General features: G+C 44.8%; 1 protein-coding gene across 1 annotated transcript in view; it reads left to right on the top strand.

Annotated features, from left to right (window-relative positions):
- The window catches only part of LMBR1 (limb development membrane protein 1), a 161793-nt gene that overhangs the window by 118069 nt on the left and 23021 nt on the right, over window positions 1-20703 (top strand). The window contains exons 11-13 of the mRNA XM_040434191.1: window positions 6454-6527; window positions 6695-6771; window positions 6869-6946. Coding sequence (XP_040290125.1) covers window positions 6454-6527; window positions 6695-6771; window positions 6869-6946 — 229 coding nt within the window. The remainder of the gene's footprint in view (window positions 1-6453; window positions 6528-6694; window positions 6772-6868; window positions 6947-20703) is intronic.

Below are 20703 nucleotides of genomic sequence, written 5' to 3'. Positions count from 1 at the left end.
CCCCATAGAATATAAACTTCCTATGGGTGGATATTTATCTCTGAATGGACGTTCTGGAATGTCCATTCAGAGATGGCAGCCGCACGCTAATCGTGCAGCTGCCGAGCAGAGGGCCCACTGTCAGTGAAAGCAGGGCACTCCAGAGAGAAGGCAGGGACAGTTCCCAGGTATCCCTGCCTTCTATACACAGCGATCAACGATATGCGCTTCCTGTCCCGGCCTGGTGGTCATGTGACCTCCGGGGTCGGGAGAGTGCAGTAGCTGTCGGGTCTTCTAGACCTCGATCAGCCCTGCACTGAGGCTGTACAGCATTGTATTCTGCTGTACAGCCTCTCTGACAGCCCCAGTTACAGGAGAAATCAATAATGAGAAAAAAAAGTAAAGTTAAATGTCCCCCAGAAGTATTGTATGACCTTATGGGGGACACAAAGTGTAAAATAAAAAAATAAATAAATAAAGTGTTTAAAAAAAAAGGTTTCACATGTAAAAGAATAAAATAAAATTACCCAATTAAGTAATAAAAAAAAAAAATTAAAAATATAAAAAAAAAAATGTAAATAGACATATTTGGTATTTGGTAAATATAACACATGATCCACCCCATCTGATAAACACCACAAAAAAAAAAAAAAGAAGAAGCCATTTTTGTCACCTTACACCAACTCCCAAGTCATCAAAAAGGTGTATGTACCGCAAAATGGTACCAATAAAACCGTCACCTCACCCCACAAAAAATGAGCCCCTACATAAGAAAATCTTTAAAAAAAATAAAAAATACTGTAGCTCTCCGAACATGGAGACATTAAGGCCCCTTTCACACGGGCGAGATTTCCGCACGGGTGCAATGCGTGAGGTGAACGCATTGCACCCGCACTAAAACTGGACCCATTCATTTCTATGGGGCTGTGCACATGAGCGGTGATTTTCACACATCACTTGTGCGTTGCGTGAAAATCGCAGCATACTCCTCTTTGTGTGTTTTTCACGTAACGCAGGCCCCATAGAAATGAATGGGGTTGCGTGAAAATCGCAAGCATCCGCAAGCAAGTGCGGATGCGGTGCGATTTTTCACGCACGGTTGCTAGGTGACGATCGGGATGGGGTTATAAGGGAAAATAATAGCATTCTGAATACAGAATGCATAGTAAAATAGGGCTGGAGGGGTTAAAATTTTTTTAAAATAATTTAACTCACCTTAAACCACTTGTTCACGCAGCCGGCATCTCTTCTGTCTTCTTTTGTGAGGAATAGGACCTTTGATGACGTCACTACGTTCATCACATGGTCCGTCACATGATCCTACACTACAACTTACCCAAACCTGAACTTCTGTGAAGAAGTTCGGGTCTGGGTACCACAGTCGGTTTTTTATCACGCGCGTGCAAAACACATTGCACCCGCACGATAAAAACTGAACATCGGAACGCAATCGCAGTCAAAACTGACTGCAATTGCGTAACTACTCGCACGGGTTTACCGCAATGCATCGGGAGGCATCCGGACCTAATCCGGACACGCTTGTCTGCAAGGGGCCTAAAACATAATTTTTTTGTTTCAAAAATGCTATTATTGTGTTAAAGTGAAATAAATAAATAAAAAAGTATACATTTTAGGTATCTACGCGTCCGTAACAACCAGCTCTATAAAAATATCACATGAACTAACCCTTCAGGTGAACACCGTAAAAAAAAAAGCCTTTTTTTGTCACCTTACATCACAAAAATTGCAACACCAAGCGATCAAAAAGGCGTATGCCCCCCAAAATAGTACCAATCAAACCGTCACCTCATCCTGCAAAAAATGAGATCATACCTAAGACAATCGGTTAAAAAATAAAAAAAAGCTATGGCTCTCAGACTATGGAGACACTAAAACATATTTTTTTGGTTTCAAAAATGCTATTGTTGTGTAAAACTTAAATAAATAAGAAAAAGTATACATATTAGGTATTGCCACGTCCGTAATGATCTACTCTATAAAAATGTCACACGACCTAACCCCTCAGGTGAACGCTGTAAAAATAAATAAATAAAAACTGTGCTAAAACAACCAATTTCTGGTCACCTTGTCCCATAAAGTGTAATAATGAATGATCAAAAAATCATATGTACCTAAAAATGGTACCAATAAAAACATCAACTATTCCTGCACTGCACAAGACTATCGGCAAAAAAAATAAAAAATATGGCGTTCAGAAAATGGAGACACAAAAACTTTTTTCAAAAAAGCTTTTTGTAAAACTGAAACAAAGAAAGTAGACATATTTGATATCATTGCATCCGTAACAACCTGCTCTATAAAAATAGCCATGATCTACCCTGTCAGATGAATGTTGTAAAAAATAAAGACAGTGCCAAAATAGTCATTTTTTGGTTACCTTGCCTCACAAAAACATAGAGCAATAAAAATTCAAAATAGCACCAATAAAACTGGCACCTTATCCCCTAGTTTCCAAAATGGGGTCACTTTTTGTGAGTTTCTACTGTAAGGGTGCATCAGGGGGGGCTTCAAATGGGACATGGCATCTAAAAACCAGTTCAGCAAAATCTGCCTTCCAAAAACCATACGGCGCTCCTTTTCTTCTGCGCCCTGCCATGTGCCCTTACATTAGTTTACGACCACATGTGGGGTGTTTCTGTAAACCGCAGAATCGGGGTAATAAATATTGAGTTTTGTTTGGCTGTTAACCCTTGATGTGTTAAAGAAAAAATGGATTAAAATGGAAATGATCATTATTGCGCCGATGCTCACACCAGAGCAGGAGAAAGACACATGATTACAGCGCTGATACTTAGTTCTAAGTGTTAGGCAGGTGTCTTGATCTAATAGTGTCTGAAGTGCTCCTGATGAAGTGGGGTAGTTTTGTATCCCCATAGAAACGCGTCGAGCCGTGCATAGTAACAAGCTGGTTATTATTACTGCCAGGCTGTGATACGTCAGGCAGGGTTGTTCGCTGGGACCAGCTGGTCATTGACCTTCACCAGGCTGTGTCACGGTAGACAGTAGAGCCGTGTGCTGTAACAAGCTGGTTAGAATCATTACCAGACTGCGTTACACCAGGCAGGATTGTTTGATGTAATCAGTTGGTCACACTGTTACCAGGCTGTGTTACGGCAGGCAGTAATCGGTATTGACGCCTCCAACATTGCTGTCATCTATTATTGTTTCTGTCCACACTCTATACCAGCTTGTGGACCTAGGACCTACAATGCCTGTCCCTGACTTCACTATGATAGATTTGTCATAGTCGACCATCAGGGATAATCACTAATCCTAGGCATATTGCACAAAGCGGTGTGTCGGACATCTACGACTGACACGCAGCGATCACTACAGCTCTCATTGGTAGTAGTATTAGTATAGGGCTCTACCATCTGAGCTGTATATGCCTTTTGAGTGCCTGTTGTCAGAATTAATTGGGTTCACACCCTATATATTTTATACTTGTATATCCAATAAACATTTTTAGTTTTATTTTAACGTTCTAGTCAGGTTTTTGAGATATCAATTATTAGACACGTATACCACTTATAATGTTTTGGTGGGGGGTTTTTCATGGAAAATCTGCCCAAAAAATTGAATTCAGAAATGTCATCTCAATTTTCCTTTAATTCTTGTGGAACACCTTAAGGGTTAACAAAGTTTGTAAAATCAGTTTTGAGTAACTTGAGTTTCTACAATGGGGTCAGTTATGGCGGGTTTCCACTATGTTAGCCCCACAAAGTGACTTCACTCCTGAACTGGTCCTTAAAAAGTGGGTTTTGGAAATTTTTCTTAAACATTTTTAGAATTGCTTCTAAAATTCTAAGGCCCCTTTCACATGGGCGAGTATTCCGCGCGGATGCGATGCGTGAGGTGAACGCATTGCACCCGCACTGAATCCTGACCCATTCATTTCTATGGGGCTGTGCACACGAGCGGTGATTTTCACGCATCACTTGTGCATTGCGTGAAAATCGCAGCATGCTCCTCTTTGTGCGTTTTTCACGCAACGCAGGCCCCATAGAAGTGAATGGGGTTGCGTGAAAATCGCAAGCATCCGCAAGCAAGTGCGGATGCGGTGCGATTTTCACGCATGGTTGCTAGGTGACAGTCTATAAACTGTATTATTTTCCCTTATAAGGCTACTTTCACACTAGCGTTCGGGGCTCCACTTGTGAGTTCCGTTTGAAGGGGCTCACAAGCGGCCCCGAACGGATCCGTCCAGCCCTAATGCATTCTGAATGGATGCGGATCCGCTCAGAATGCATCAGTCTGGCTCCGTTTGTCCTCCGTTCCGCTCAGCAGGCGGACACCTGAACGCAGCTTGCAGCGTTCAGGTGTCCGCCTGGCCGTGCGGAGGCAAGCGGATCCGTCCAGACTTACAATGTAAGTCAATGGGGACGGATCCGTTTGAAGTTGACACAGTATAGCTCAATTTTCAAACGGATCCGTCTCCCATTGACTTTCAATGTAAAGTCAAAACGGATCCGTTTGCATTATCATGAACAAAAAAAAAAAAAATTTTTTTTATTTTTTTCATGGTAATGCAAACGGATCCATTCTGAACGGATCTAAGCGTTTGCATTATAGGTGCGGATCCGTCTGGGCACATACCAGACGGATCCGACCTAAACGCAGGTGTGAAAGTAGCCTAACATGGTTATAAGGGAAAATAATAGCATTCTGAATACAGAATGCCTAGTAGGTGGTCAATTGAGGGTTAAAAAAAAATAAAAAAATTAACTCACCTTCTCCCCTTGTTCGCGTAGCTCCCGGTCTCTTCTTTACTTCTCAAAAGATGAACTATCGGCTAAAGGACCTTTGGTGACGTCAGATCACATGCTCCAATCACAATCATCACCGTGGTGATGTACCATGTGATTGGAGCATGTGATCTGACGTCACCACAGGTCCTAGCCGATAGTTCATCTTTTGAGAAGTAAAGAATAGACAGGGAGCTACGCGAACAAGGGGAGAAGGTGAGTTAATTATTTTTTTTTTTTAACCCTCAATTGACCACCTACTAAGCATTCTGTATTCAGAATGCTATTATTTTCCCTTATAACCATGTTATAAGGGAAAATAATAAAAGCTACACAACACCTAACCCAAGCCCGAACTTCTGTGAAGAAGTTCGGGTTTGGGTACCAAACATGCGTGATTTTTCTCACGCGAGTGCAAAACGCATTACAATGTTTTGCACTCGTGCGGAAAAATCGCGGGTGTTCCCGCAACGCACCCGCACCTTTTCCCGCAACGCCCGTGTGAAAGAGGCCTAAGCCTTCTAACATCCTAATAAAATAAAATGCCATTTACAAAATGATGCCAACATAAAGTAGACATATGGGGAATGTTAAGTAATAAATATTTTATGAGGTATCACTTTTTAAAAAATTTGGGGTAAATTGGTAAATTTGGGATTATTTTATAAATAAAGGTGAAATATGTCGACTCAAATTTACCACTGTCATGAAGTACAATGTGTCAAGAGAAAACAAAGAATGGTTTGGATAAGTAAAAGCGTTATTAGCACATAAAGTGAAACATGTCAGATTTGCAAAATTAGGCTCTGTCAGGTAGGGGGTAAATGGCCCGGATGTGAAGTGGTTAAGAATATGTTCATCCTACATTCATTTTCTATTACTTTGTGTGAGTAATACAGAAGTTAAAGCGATGGACATTCTAAAGTTTTACTTTTTAGATATTTGATATTATCTGCAGAATTGACAATGAAAGTGAAGCCATATTGGCCTTTTAGACGCTATATGATCAGCTATTATTTTGTCAGTATGTAATGTTACAAAATGCTAATTCACCATCCGTGACTGCCCAAGGCTCTGTTCACACTGGTGTTTTTTTTGCTAAATATTCCAAATATTTTTCCCGGCAAGAATACTATAGTCTGCAGCACTGTTATTGCTGTAAAAAATTCACTCATTCCGATGAAAATCTGACGGACATCATTATAAGTCAGTGGCATCCATCAAGATTTGTTGAGATCCATTCTAAAACATATCAGTCATTGCTGTCATGGCTCAGATGTGAAGGAAGCAAAGCCAAAGCAGCTTAAAGGGGTTGTTCAAGGATAGAAGAGCATGGCTGCTCTAGAAACAGTGCTAAACCTGATCAATGGGCTGTGTATATGGCAGCTCAGCCTCATTCACTTCAGTGTAGCTGAGCTGCAATACAAGATGCAACCCATGAACAGGACGCCATGTTTTTTCTAATCCTGGACAACCCCTTTAATTCTATGGCTGTCCCAGAGCCATTCCCCAACGCGCCATTAACCAATTGTAAATGATGCTGTATGTGTCCCTTCCTAATGTGCTTTTCTGCATGAACATCTGATAACCTGGTCATACAGATATAGGGTTTAGTGGTTCCTGAACCTTGGTACGCTCAGTCTTGTGATCTTATCAGTAGCGTTTGTAGATATATGCACATGAAGCGCTAAGATCATGATTTTGTTTTTTCTGCAGTGGACTACAATACGAAGAGGATTGAACATGATCTTATGAACGCAAAAGCTATGAAATCAAAGCTTGGTTAGTAAATATGTGATTTGATAAAAATATCTCTCCAAAATTATATCCATTTTTTTTTTTTGTGCCTGCGAGTAGCAAGCTTGGGACTCCTTACATTTCGGTGAGCTTGTGGTGGCAAGTTTCTTACTATAATTTATATGGTTTTGTTTGTCCCTCTGTTTTTAAAGAAAGACGCAAGAAAGCTTCAGTCTGGGAGAGGAACCTGATCTATCCAGCTGTAATGATACTGCTCCTCATTGCAACGGTAACCATATTGTACCAAACCTTCTGTAGAATAAGAACTCCATGGTCATTTTAGCTGCCGGTAAAGTCTAGTCACTGGTTTGCATCTTTTCTTTCAGTCCTTCTCTGTGATTTTGGTGTCTTGCAACATCCTACGCCTGCTGGTTGATGAGACTGCAATGCCAAAAGGCTCAAAGGTACAGAGGTTGTGGGTTTCTAATGCAAAAGCAGAAGCTTTGGTGCTGATGTTCAAATTTACATAGTGTATACAGGGATTGATTACCAAGAACCCTCCTAAGGCGTCAAGGGAAGGAACGGCTCTACATGAGAAGGGTTGTATGTATGTGCCAGTGCTCTGATTTTATATACCCTTACACATATAATCATGACTTTTTGATCACTGAATTTTTTGTGAGTTTTGAGGGGAGTTTTGCTGTTTTCCGTATGGGATAAATACTTTTTATATTGTAATAGTACAGGAGTTTTCGCACATGGCGTTGCCCATAATATGTATCCTTTTTATTTTTGGGGGAAAGAGGGAAGATTTTTTTTAAATTTTTGTTTAAAAAAAATTTCCCCGATCGGGAACTATAACAATCATTCATTAGATTTCCTCTTTCATATACTATGTTCCTATAGAGTCCTGCCACAGGCAGGGGCTCCATAGGAACTAATGTGCAGCAGCGTCCTGTCACACAGGAGGACAGGGGCTGACGCACACTGCATCCGGCTCCCCCGATCCTCGCCAGACCACACCCGGAAGTGCATGCTTCCAGGTTTTAGCGTATCCAGATGCCGTGGTCATGTTTGACCACAGCATCTGAAGGGTTATAAGCCCACGACCGGCATTACCGCAAGCTATCACATGGTTGGGAAGGGGTTAAAAGATGAGGAATGAGGACCCTGCTCCCAAGAGCTTACACTCTATTAGGAGATAGGGGTGACACAGAAGGTAACAAGTGCTTGATTTGTACAATGGTCCAGCCATCTTAGTAGATATAAAGCTGCATGAGCCAGTCACCAGCAGATATCTGTAGGGCTTCTGGGAGCATGGAGCGTGGATATTTGACGATGATAAGGTTCAGAAGAATGATGATGTGGGGGGATGAATGGAGTAGAATAAGATTAGGGATGTGAGAGGCTAACCTAAAAAGATGTCTTTTTAGGGAGTGCCTAAAACTGTAGATGTTATGAATTAACCTAATTTCTTGGGGTATGGCATCCAAGAGAACTGGTGCAGCTCGGGATAAGTCTTTGAGGCCGGAGTGAGAGGTTCAAATCATGGTGGATGTCAGTTGTAAGTCATTGACTGAACGTAGAGGACAGGTAGGGTGGTAGACGGAGATGAGGGAGGAGATGTAGGGGGTGCAGCACTGTGGAGGGCTTTGTGGGTGAGAATGAGTAGTTTAAATTCTGTTTTGTGTGGGCAACCAGTGCAATGACTGGCACAGTGCAGAGGCATCAGAGTAGTGGTTAGACAGATAGGTGATCCCGGCTGCTGCATTCAGGATAGATTGGAGAGGGGACAGTCTGGTGAGGGGTGGACCAAATAGTAATTTGTTAGAGTAATTAAGGCTGGAATGGATCACAGCAGCAATGAGAGTCTTTAGTGTTTCCACAGTAAGAAAGGGGCAGATTCTAGAGATGTTTTTGAGGTGCAGACGGCATGAGCAGGTAAGAGATTGAATATAGGGGTAAAGGAAAGATCAGTGTCAAACATAACACTGACATGTGCTGCCTAGGGTTGATGGTGGTGCCACACACTGATGGAGATATCAGGTTTAGGTAGGTTAGTAGATGGAGAAGACCCCAGTAGTTCAGTTTTTGAAAGATTCAATTTCAGATATGAAGAGGAAAATGTAAAAAAGGGGTAGTGACGTTTTAAAACCTAACTTTTAATAGGGCCCTTCGTGAAGTCCCTTCCTTCGTATGTGAGGGATACAGGTGACCTACTCTCGAAACTTGAGCACCTCAACCTCGAACCTGGTTGGTTTTTGGCTTCCATCGATGTCGAGGCCCTGTATTCCTCCATCCCCCACGACAAGGGTCTTGTAGCCACTGCACACTATCTGAAGGCGAGAGGTGTACAGTTCGCTGCGCACAACGAGCTGGTTATCCATCTTTTGAACTTTGTGCTTACGAGCAATTGCTTCCTTTTTGACGGACGCATTTACCACCAGCTCAGGGGCACCGCGATGGGCAGTTCTTGCGCGCCATCGTATGCTGACATCTTCATCTTGTGGAGCGGCTCAGAGGACGACTTCGGTAGGCTGGTGGAGGAGTTAAATCACAACAGCATTAATCTGAGATTTACTTCATCCATTGTACGGAATAATCTCCCCTTCCTTCATCTATGTATATCGAGAGACACTAAAGGGGGCCTACAGACCACCATATACCGTAAGGAGAGCTCCACCAATTCCCTGCTTCGCTGGGACAGCTGCCATCCTGTCCCTTTGAAGCGGGGTATTCCTGTGGGCCAATACTTACGGCTCAAACGCAACTGTTCTGACCAGCAGGAATTCACACGGCAGGCAGGTGAACTGAGAGAACGCTTCCTAGTACGGGGATACCCAGACAGCACCCTTAGACAGGCCTACCAGCGAGCGCAACAGACGACGCGCACTAGACTGCTACATCCGACTGGGGACCAGAAAGTTGAGCGACCTAATGTACTAAGAGTCATAGGCACATTTGACACTGCTGCAGCTAAAATTAAGGAAATTCTTGGACGGAACTGGGGCACCCTTCTGATGGACCCAGACCTGGCCGACGCAGTTAGCCTCCACCCGTCAGTGACCTTTAGGAGAGGGACCAATTTACGAGACCGATTCGTTCACAGCCACTATAATCCCCCTAAGAAAAGTACGTGGCTGCATAGTCCAGTCCGTGGTTGTTTCAAGTGCGGCCGCTGCACCTTCTGTAAATTCATTATACAGTGTAAGTCCCTGCCAGCGGATCCGGCGGGTTTTGTCCATCATATCCGCGATTTCATCAATTGTCGCACCACTGGGGTTATCTACCTTCTAACCTGTGAGTGCGGCATGAGATATGTGGGCAAGACCCGTAGGGAGCTACGGGTACGCATAGGTGAACACATGGGGGATATCCGCAACAACAGGGATACCCCAGTGGCAAGACATGTTCATTCTGTCCACGACGGACGCTAGTCCGTCGTCACATTCATAGGCCTAGAGCATATCAGGAAGCCACCACGAGGGGGAGACTGGGACAAAAAGATCCTCCAGAGAGAGTCCTGGTGGATTTTTAAACTTAAGACCACCCAACCCCTCGGCCTGAATGACCAATTACAATATGGCTGCTTCCTGTGACCCCCTTTTAGGTCAGCTCACTATATACAGTACCAGTACACAGTTTCTTTAAGATTGGCTACCTGCAGTGTGGACCATGTATATATATTGCTTGTATCCTTTTCTTCCCTCCCATGACTTTGGAGTTTTACCCCGTATTATCTCCACCATGCTTATCTTGCATATCGTGGTCTCCACTGATGACCCCATACATGTCAGATATACCATGGGCTGATTTCTCATGGCACAGACCAGCTCTATCTGGTGGCCGCTCTGCGATATGTCATCATTATTTTCGCAGGTGGAAGATATTTTTCAGCTATGCCCCCTGTTTGATTGTTTGATTTTCAACCGGTAGCGACTCCTTGCAGACAGTCTCCTACCCTAATGTATAGCCGTGCGTTGTTTGGCCTATATTGTTGTTATTATTTCTATTTATGCCCGTCAACGGACTGCCAAATAAGTCCCCTCTCTTGGTCCCATGCTGGGGAGGATTGCTATTCTCCTCCCCCCCAGCATCGGTACGTATGTTGTTGTAGGGGCTGGACTATCACACATAGCAGCCACTCCCATACCTACCGCTGGACAGCTCCTGCAGCGATCCGCCACGGTCACGCCCCCATCACATGACTCGTATGGGCAGGCGTGACGTGGTGAGCCTGCGCTGTGATGCGGCTGCCAGCTTTACTATCTGCGCATGCGCATTCAAGGACGCGCCCGTCCGCGTCACGTGACACCTATCTAGGCACGTGAGCGGCGGCTGCGCCTACCGCGCATGCGCCTAGCACCTCCTCACCTCACATTTAAATCCCTCAGCGCGCCCTTTTGCGCTGTCAGACGATCGGCACCTGTATCTGCTGTGCCGCATCTCATGAGGAGAAGTCACATGACCCCCATGCCAAACAGTGAGTAACCCCATCTAACATGCCATCGGACTGAGTGCCATGCTATGCAACCATATTTAGGTATTGTGCGCCCCAGACTGATTGTACTACTTTGTATGTGTTTCTTTCATTTCATAGGATTCTGGGTCATCTAGGACTATCTAGTCCCGCCAAGTCTGCGCCACCTTGGTACTCTCGCATTCCCTCCCCTCCCCCATTTCTGTCTTGATCATACAGATAGGCTGCGAGTAGGGGAGGCATACTGTACCCTTTACCCCTGTCCCCCGACGAGTTGTGGGGTTTGCCATAGGCAATTACCTATAGTTCCTTTATCATAGGATATATATAGCATCCTTTTACTCTCCAACGAAACGCGTAGGGACACAGAGTATTCATCTATACTAGTGTATGAGATATTATACATCCATCCACACTAGCACTTTATCCCCCTCCCTCTCTTTCTTTGGCTGACCCAGGCCATTGGAGCCCCATAGGGTCCTCTTCCCTGTCCTCACAGGGCTATCTAGGGTCATTGTTCCTAGGGTTAGGTTCCGGACGGGGCCACCCCTTGCGGGGATCGGACCCCGTATTAGCAGGCACTTTAGGGAAGCTTTAGGCCAAGTAGGGCAACACCAGGGACAGTTTCTTCCCTGTGGCCCTCCTGCACAAAGTGACCACCATTGGGGGACGCATCCACACGTGTGAACATCTTCCCTAAGGGCACTGGACCGGCCGGTCCTCTTGCCCATCCACCGGTAAGACCTACCCTTATTCTTGCCTCCCTGGCATGTTTATAGACCACGGGACAAGCCACGGTCTTCAGTATTATTGCTAATTTGTTTACGCTTACTGGTCAAGTGCTCACGTCCCGCTCCATCCCGGGACGTGTCTGTTTATTTGACCATTGGGGGACCTGTCACACCAGGTCCCCTGTTCTTTTGTGTCTATGTTTTGTTTGTCAGGTAGGGGTCCATTTCCCAGTTGGGATTCATAACTATCCTATTAAAAGTTAGGTTCTTACTGCAGTGTTTTTCTGCATTTGTTTTTTTGTGCTGTTGTACCATAGTCACCCTTTGGACTTGTTTTAGAATTGCAGCATACTTTACTACCAGATCTGTTTTTTACATTTCTTAATGCACTATAGTTCATTTTACCAAAGGCTTATTTTACCATGTGTTTTCACTTGTGGAGACAAAGCAGAGCACTCAGAGTAGAAAGCATGTGATGAACTAATTCCATGCCTCACTTGGGTGCATCCACATATTGCAGAATTGCTGCAGAAGGTTTCAAGCAATTCCACAAGAATCTACAGGGAAATCTGCAGTGTCACATCTGCACCCCGGATTTTAGCTTTAGCCAATAGGTGAGCGGTGAAAGAAGAAAAAAAAAACGATAACACTCACCATGTGTAGCGGTCACATGGGAAGAGACCTCATCACTGGAGGCTGGTTTTATATGGGACCAGGCAAGGGAGCCTGGGGAGGTGAGTTTAGTGACTTTTTATTTTAATTATTATTTAGGATCTTTCTGTCTCCACAGGTAATCCCCAGCAAAATCCATAATTTCCCTTAGTGGGAAAAATCATCAAAACAGTATCCCCACATTGCCAGAGCAGAAATTGACATACGGAGGATTTTTACAATTCACAGTCACTTTGCTGCTACTATAATCCACTGCAGATTTTCCGTCTGCAAATCCAGTGGAAAGTGCACAGCAATTCCATTATGTGTGGATAAGTCACTTCTTTATCCTGCCATGATGATTCCTGTATTTTTTCATTTATTTATGTTTAATATATTTATTTATCTCTGCTTTTCTGACCTCAGTTGTACACGGGGAAGTGTCATCAGTGGTTGATAACATTCTCTGTGTAAATACGTATACAGAGATGATGGACAGTCACTGATAGCTGTACACGGGGGTGTTATTAGTGATAGTAGGGCTGAAACGATTACTCGATTGAATCGAGTAACTCGACCCAAAAAAATCCTCGATGCAAATTTTTGGGATTTAAGATTTGTTTGTGTTATGTAAGGGGGCAGCTACTGGCACTGGGGGGAAGCTGATGACATGGGGCGGCAGTTGATGGCACTAGGGGGGGGGGGGGGAACCTGATGGCACTGATTCTTGTAATTAGTTTTTTGTCATTAGAGTATTCGATTAATCGTTGGATTAATTGGTAGAATACTCGATTACAAAAATAGTCGATAGCTGCAGCCCTAATTGATAGCATTTTCTGTGTAAATGCGCATACAGAGATAGCGGTCAGTCACTGATAGCTGTACACGGGGGAGGTGTTATCAGTGATAGAATTCCCGTGTAAGTGTGTATACATAGAGAGCTGTCGGTTTTCTGATCGCGGTTCACAGGTTTTTTTTTAACCCCTTAACCTCTTAAGGACATAGGGCGTACAGGTACGCCCTTGTGCCCTGGTACTTAAGGACACAGGGCGTACATGTACGCCCTGTGTATTTTCGATCACTGCCGTGCGGCTGGCAGTGATCGGAACCCGGTGCCTGCTCAAATCATTGAGCAGGCACCTAGGCTAAATGCGCGGGGGGGTCCCGTGACCCCCCCATGTCGGCGATCGCGGCAAACCGCAGGTCAATTCAGACCTGCGGTTTGCTGCGATTTCTGAAGTTTCTGGTCCCCGCAGTCCCTGACCGCAGGGATCAGAAACTTTATATGCCAAAAAAAGTGTTTTATTTACCCCCCCCTGCACCCCCGAATGATTTTTATGGTGGCGGGAGGTGCAGGGGGAGGGTTGCGGGCGGTGCGGGAGGCGGGCGGTGCGGCAGGCGGGATCGCGATCCCCCGCCCGCCTCCCCTTGTATAATCGTTGGTGTCTAGTGGGGATACCAGGGTGCCAGCACATTGCTGGCACCCTGGTATAAACGGCTGACATCTGCGATGCGATGTCAGCCGTTTAACCCTTTCCATACAGCGGTCCGTACGGACCGCTGTATGGAAAAGGTTAACAGCGCAGGGAGCTCCCTCCCTCTCCCATCGGGGGGCTGCTGTGCCTTTGCAGCCCCCCGATGGGGAGGGAGAGAGCCCCCAGAGAGCCCCCCGAGAGATCCCCTCCTTACCCTTCCCCGTCTGCGAAGTTCTGAGCAGTACTGAGCAGACGGGGAAGGTTCCCATGGCAACAGGACGCCTCTCAGGCGTCCTGCTGTCCATGGTGCTGAACAGATCTGTGCTGAATGGCATAGATCTGTTCAGTGTAAGTAAAATACAGTACAGAACAATATATATTGTACTGTACTGTATTATTCAGACATCAGACCCACTGGATCTTCAAGAACCAAGTGGGTCTGGGTCAAAAAAAAGTGAATAAAAGTGAAAAAAAAGTAAAAATCAAAAAACACATTTATCACTGATAAAAAATGAAAAAAATAAAATTCCCTACACATGTTTGGTATCGCCGCGTCCGTAACGACCTGATCTATAAAACGGTCATGTTACTTTACCCGAACGGTGAACACCATAAAAATAAAAAATAAAAAACTATGATGAAATTGAAATTTTGCCCACCTTACTTCCCAAAAAAGGTAATAAAAGTGATCAAAAAAGTCGCATGTACGCCAAAATTGTAACAATCAAACCGTCATCTCATCCCGCAAAAATCATACCCTACCCAAGATAATCGCCCAAAAACTGAAAAAACTATGGCTCTTAGACTATGGAAACACTAAAACATGATTTTTTCTGTTTCAAAAATGAAATCATTGTGTAAAACTTACATAAATAAAAAAAAAGTATACATATTAGGTATCGCCGCGTCCGTATCGCCCGGCTCTATAAAAATATCACATGATCTAACCCCTCAGATGACCACCGTAAAAAAATAAAAATAAAAACGGTGTAAAAAAAGCCATTTTTTGTCATCTTACGTCACAAAAAGTGTAATAGCAAGCAATCAAAAAGTCATATGCACCCCAAAATAGATGCCAATCAAACCGTCATCTCATCCCGCAAAAAATGAGACCCTACTTAAGATAATCGCCCAAAAACTGAAAAAACTATGGCTCTTAGACTATGGAGACACTAAAACATTTTTTTGGTTTTAAAAATGAAATCATTGTGTAAAACTTACATAAATAAAAAAAATTGTATACATATTAGGTATCTCCGCGTCCGTGACAACCTGCTCTATAAAATTACCACATGATCTAACCTGTCAGATGAATGTTGTAAATAACAAAAAAAAAACGGTGCCAAAAAAGCTATTTCTTGTTACCTTGCCGCACAAAAAGTGTAATATAGAGCAACCAAAAATCATATGTACCCTAAACTAGTACCAACAAAACTGCCACCCTATCCCGTAGTTTCTAAAATGGGGTCACTTTTTTGGAGTTTCTACTCTAGGGGTGCATCAGGGGGGCTTCAAATGGGACATGGTGTCAAAAAAACCAGTCCAGCAAAATATGCCTTCCAAAAACCATATGGTGTTCCTTTCCTTCTGCGCCCTGCCGTGTGCCCGTACAGCAGTTTACGACCACATATGGGGTGTTTCTGTAAACTACAGAATTAGGGCCATAAATAATGAGTTTTGTTTGGCTGTTAACCCTTGCTTTGTAACTGGAAAAAAAATATTAAAATGGAAAATCTGCCAAAAAAGTGAAATTTTGAAATTGTATCTCTATTTTCCATTAAATCTTGTGCAACACCTAAAGGGTTAACAAAGTTTGTAAAATCAGTTTTGAATACCTTGAGGGGTGTAGTTTCTTAGATGGGGTCACTTTTATGGAGTTTATAATCTAGGGGTGCATCAGGGGGGCTTCAAATGGGACATGGTGCCAAAAAAACAGTCCAGCAAAATCAGCCCTCCAAAAACCAAACGGCGCACCTTTCACTCTACGCCCCGCTGTGTGCCCGTACAGTAGTTTACGGCCACATATGGGGTGTTTCTGTAAACGGCAGAGTCAAGGCAATAAAGATACAGTCTTGTTTGGCTGTTAACCCTTGCTTTGTTAGTGGAAAAAATGGGTTAAAATGGAAAATTAGTCAAAAAAATGAAATTCTCAAATTTCATCGCCATTTGCCAATAACTCTTGTGCAACACCTAAAGGGTTAACGACGTATGTAAAATCAGTTTTGAATACCTTGAGGGGTGTAGTTTCTTAGATGGGGTCACTTTTAGGGAGTTTCTCCTCTAGGGGTGCATCAGGGGGCTTCAAATGGGACATGGTGTAAATAAACCAGTCCATAAAAATCAGCCTTCCAAAAACCAAACGGCGCACCTTTCACTCTACGCCCCGCTGTGTGGCCGTACAGTAGTTTACGGCCACATATTGGGTGTTTCTGTAAATGGCAGAGTCAGGGCAATAAAGATACAGTCTTGTTTGGCTGTTAACCCTTGGTTTGTTAGTGGAAAAAATGGGTTAAAATGAAAAATTAGACAAAAAAATGAAATTCTCAAATTTCCTCCCTATTTGCCAATAACTCTTGTGCAACACCTAAAGGGTTAACAACGTATGCAAAATCAGTTTTGAATACCTTGAGGGGTGTAGTTTCTTAGATGGGGTCATTTTTGGGTGGTTTCTATAATGTAAGCCTCGCAAAGTGACTTGAGACCTGAACTGGTCCCTAGAAATTGAGTTTTTGTAAATTTCGGAAAAATTTCAAGATTTGCTTCTAAACTTCTAAGCCTTATAACATCCCCAAAAAATAAAATATCATTCCCAAAACAATTCAAACATGAAGTAGACATATGGGGAATGTAAAGTCATCACAATTTTTGGGGGTATTACTATGTATTACAGAAGTAGAGAAACTGAAACTTTGAAATTTGCTAATTTTTTTCAAATTTTTGTTAAATTAGGTATTTTTTGGTGCAAAAAAATTTTTTTTTTTGACTCCATTTTACCAGTGTCATAAAGTACAATATGTGACGAAAAAACAATCTCAGAACGGCCTGGATAAGTCAAACCGTTTTAAAGTTATCAGCACTTAAAGGGACTCTGGTCAGATTTTCAAAAAATGGCCTGGTCCTAAGGTGTAAAAAGGCTGTGTCCTTAAGGGGTTAAGGACATAGGACGTACCGGTACGCCCTATTTCCCGAGTCCTTAAGGACACAGGACGTACCGGTACGTCCTGACTTAAAATCGGCATTCCGGCGCTGCGGGGGTTAATCGGAACGGGATGCCGGCTGAAATCATTCAGCCGGCATCCCGTAACAATGCAGGGGGGGGTCATTTGACCCCCCCGTATCGACGATCGCAGAAAACCGCAGGTCAATTCAGACCTGCGGTTTTCTGCGTTTCCGGACCATTCGGGTGTCCTGTGACCCGATGAACCGGAAAAAGACTGCGATCGGTGGCGTAATTATACACCACCTATCGCAGTCCGAGGATTTGGAGAGGCGTTGCTGGCCCTGGTGCTGAACGCCGCTGTCCAGGGTGCTGATTGGAGCAGGGGAGAGAGGCGCGAGATTCAAACTTCCTGCGCTCCTCTCTCCCCTCCTCTTCCTGTCCAGCACCCTGACCGTGCAGCACCGTTCGGCACCAGCTCCTGCGTCCCCCTAATCGCCATCAATCACCCTCCTGCACCCATCGCCACCCAGGTAGGTTAGGGTCAGTGAGGGAGAGGCACCGTTAGGCAGGGAAAGAAGGGAAAAGTTAGAAAAAAAAAAAAAGTTCTTTTATTTCAAAACTTTTTTTGATCCATCAGACCCCAGACCCCCCCCCTGCCACTTGTGCCCCCCCACCAGCCCCGCACCCCCCCCCCCACCCCCCACCAGCCCCCCTTCCCCCACCAGCCCCACCAGCCCCCCTTCCCCTCACCACCACTTTTTTTTTTTTTTTCTGCGTGCGCTGACTGGCCGGCACTTTTTAGCGTCCGTCCACAGTTAGCGCATCGCCCACCCCACCACCGCACCACCCCACCGACCGCTGATCAGCGTTGTACCGCTGATCAGCAAATTTGAACTTTTTTTTTCCTAACACTTGCCCTTTCTTTTTTTGCCTTTTTTAGTACGTGAACACCCGTTGCCCCCATGATGATGAGCCACCGAGGCGGCGGAGACGCCGCCAGGCGGAGCCAGGGGCCCCACATGCTAGGGATCCTGTGGCCCACCCTAGTACGAGCCGCCCTGGAGTTCGTACTGGTTTCCCGGCCCACCAAATAAGTCCACCGGAGCCCCCTGCCGATGAACTTAGTTGGTGTCCCCCAGTGGACTTTGAGCCTGAGATTCCGGATTTTGCTGGCAATCCTGGAATCCAGATTCCCACAGTGGGGTTTACTGAAATTGACTATTTTAGTTTTTTTTTCAGTAACCCACTGGTGAATCTGATGGTGGAGCAGACGAATCTGTACGCCCAACAGTTCGTCGCTCAAAACCCAGGCTCATTTTTGGCTAGACCCGGTGGCTGGACGCCGGTCAGTGCAGCCGAGATGAGGACATTTTGGGGCCTCGTGCTGCATATGGGTCTAGTCCAAAAACCCAGTGTCAGGCAATACTGGAGTGGGGACGTCCTATACCAGACCCCACTGTACAGTATGGTCATGACACGCTCCCGGTTTGAGGCCGTCCGGAAATGTCTGCATTATTCCGATAATGCAGCATGTCCACCCCGAGGTGATCCTGCCTATGACCGGCTGTATAAGATACGGCCGGTCATCGATCACTTTGGGGCCAAATTCATGGAGGCCTACGTACCTGGAAGGGAGGTCGCGGTTGATGAGTCTCTCGTTGCGTTCAAGGGGAGACTCAGTTTCCGCCAATACATTCCCACAAAGCGGGCGAGGTATGGCGTGAAGCTATACAAAATTTGTGAGAGTACCTCAGGGTACACTTACAAATTTCGTGTGTACGAGGGGCGAGATTCCCGTATTCAACCCCCAGAATGTCCCCCCACTCTGGGTGTTACCGGGAAACTCGTGTGGGACCTTATGTACCCACTGCTGGATAACGGTTACCACTTGTACGTGGACAACTTTTATACCAGTATCCCCTTGTTCAGGTCCCTTGCCGCCAGATCCACGTTCGCTTGTGGGACCGTGCGGAAAAATCAACGCGGCCTCCCTGCCTACCCCCTCCAGGTACCTATCCCCAGGGGTGAGACCTGTGCCCTTACCAGTGGAAACCTGTTGCTGGTCAGGTATAAGGACAAGAGGGATGTCCTTATGCTGTCCACAATCCACAGTAACAGCACCACCCCAGTCCCTGTGCGAGGTACCGCGGCAACGGTCCTCAAGCCCGATTGTATCGTCGACTACAATCGGTATATGGGAGGAGTTGATCTCTCTGATCAAGTCCTCAAGCCATATAACGCCATGCGCAAAACCCGGGCATGGTACAAAAAAGTTGCGGTCTACTTGGTGCAGGTTGCCATGTACAACTCTTTTGTACTATCCCGAAGCGCTGGCAGCACAGGGACATTCCTCCAATTCTATGAGGCAGTCCTCAAGGCCCTGATCTTTTCGGACCGGGAAAAAGCAGGCCGGAGTACCTCGGGAATTGGAGGCGCCCGGATCGTCCCTGGCCAACACTTTCCAGGTGTGGTCCCCCATACTGGAAAGAAGGGACGAACCCAAAAAAAGTGCAGAGTGTGTCACAAGAGGGGGATACGGAAGGACACCACCACTCAGTGTGACACGTGCCCCGATCATCCGGGCCTCTGCATTATCGATTGCTTCAGGGAGTATCACACTTCCATGGAGTACTAAATTTTTATAATCCCCAACAGTCCACTAGAGAACATAAAAAACTATGGCTCTCAGACTTTGGAGACACGGAAACATTTTTTTTTTCCCCAAAAAATATTAGTTTTAGTGCAGGCATCCTCAAACTGCGGCCCTCCAGATGTTGTAAAACTATAACTCCCAGCATGCCCAGACAACCTACAGCCATCAGCAGGGCATGGTGGGAATTGTAGTTTTACAACATCTGGAGGGCCGCAGTTTTTAGGATGCCTGCTTAGTGTCTCCAAAGTCTGAGAGCCATACATATTGGGCATCGTCGCGTGCGTAAAAGTCGTCGCTATAAAAATAACTTTTGCCCAAACGCCTCGGATGAACGGTGTTAAAAATATAAAATAAAAACGGTGCCAAAACACCCATTTTTGGGCAAAATTTCCATTTGAATCCTTTTTGCCGGTAATAAAGCTAGGGTTAACAGCCAAACAAAACTCAATATTTATGGCCCTGATTCTGTAGTTTGCAGAAACACCCCATATGTGGTCGTAAATGGCTATATAGCCGCACGGCAGGGCATAGAACGAAGGGAACTCCATATGGTTTCTGGAAGGCAGATTTTGATGGACAGTTTTTTTTTTTACACCATGTCCCATTAGAAGCCCCCCCTGATGTAGCCTAGACTAGAAACTCCAAAAAAGTGACCCCATCTAAGAAACTACACCCCTCAAGGTATTCAAAAGTTACTTTACAAACTACGTTAACCCTTTAGGTGTTCCACAAAACTAAATAGCGAATGTAGAAACAATTTTAGAATTTAATTTTTTTGTTACATTGCCTCAAAAAGAGTAATATAGAGCAACCAAAAATCTAATTTACCCCTAAAATAGTCCCAAAACAACAACCACCTTATCCCGTAGTTTCCTAGATGGGGTCACTTTTATGGAGTTTCTACTCTAGGGGTGCATCAGGGGGCTTGAAAGGGTACATGGTGTCAATAAACCAGTCCAGCAAAATCTGCCTTCCAAAAACCATATGACATTCCCCTTCTTCTATGTCCTGCCGTTTAGCCAAACAGTAGTTTACGACCACATATGGGGTGTTTTTGCAAACTACAGAATC

This window comes from Bufo bufo, chromosome 5 (assembly GCF_905171765.1).
Source record: "Bufo bufo chromosome 5, aBufBuf1.1, whole genome shotgun sequence".
Lineage (NCBI taxonomy): Eukaryota > Metazoa > Chordata > Amphibia > Anura > Bufonidae > Bufo > Bufo bufo.
Note: the sequence above shows the minus strand (reverse complement) of the source record. Positions and strands in the feature narration are given on the sequence as shown.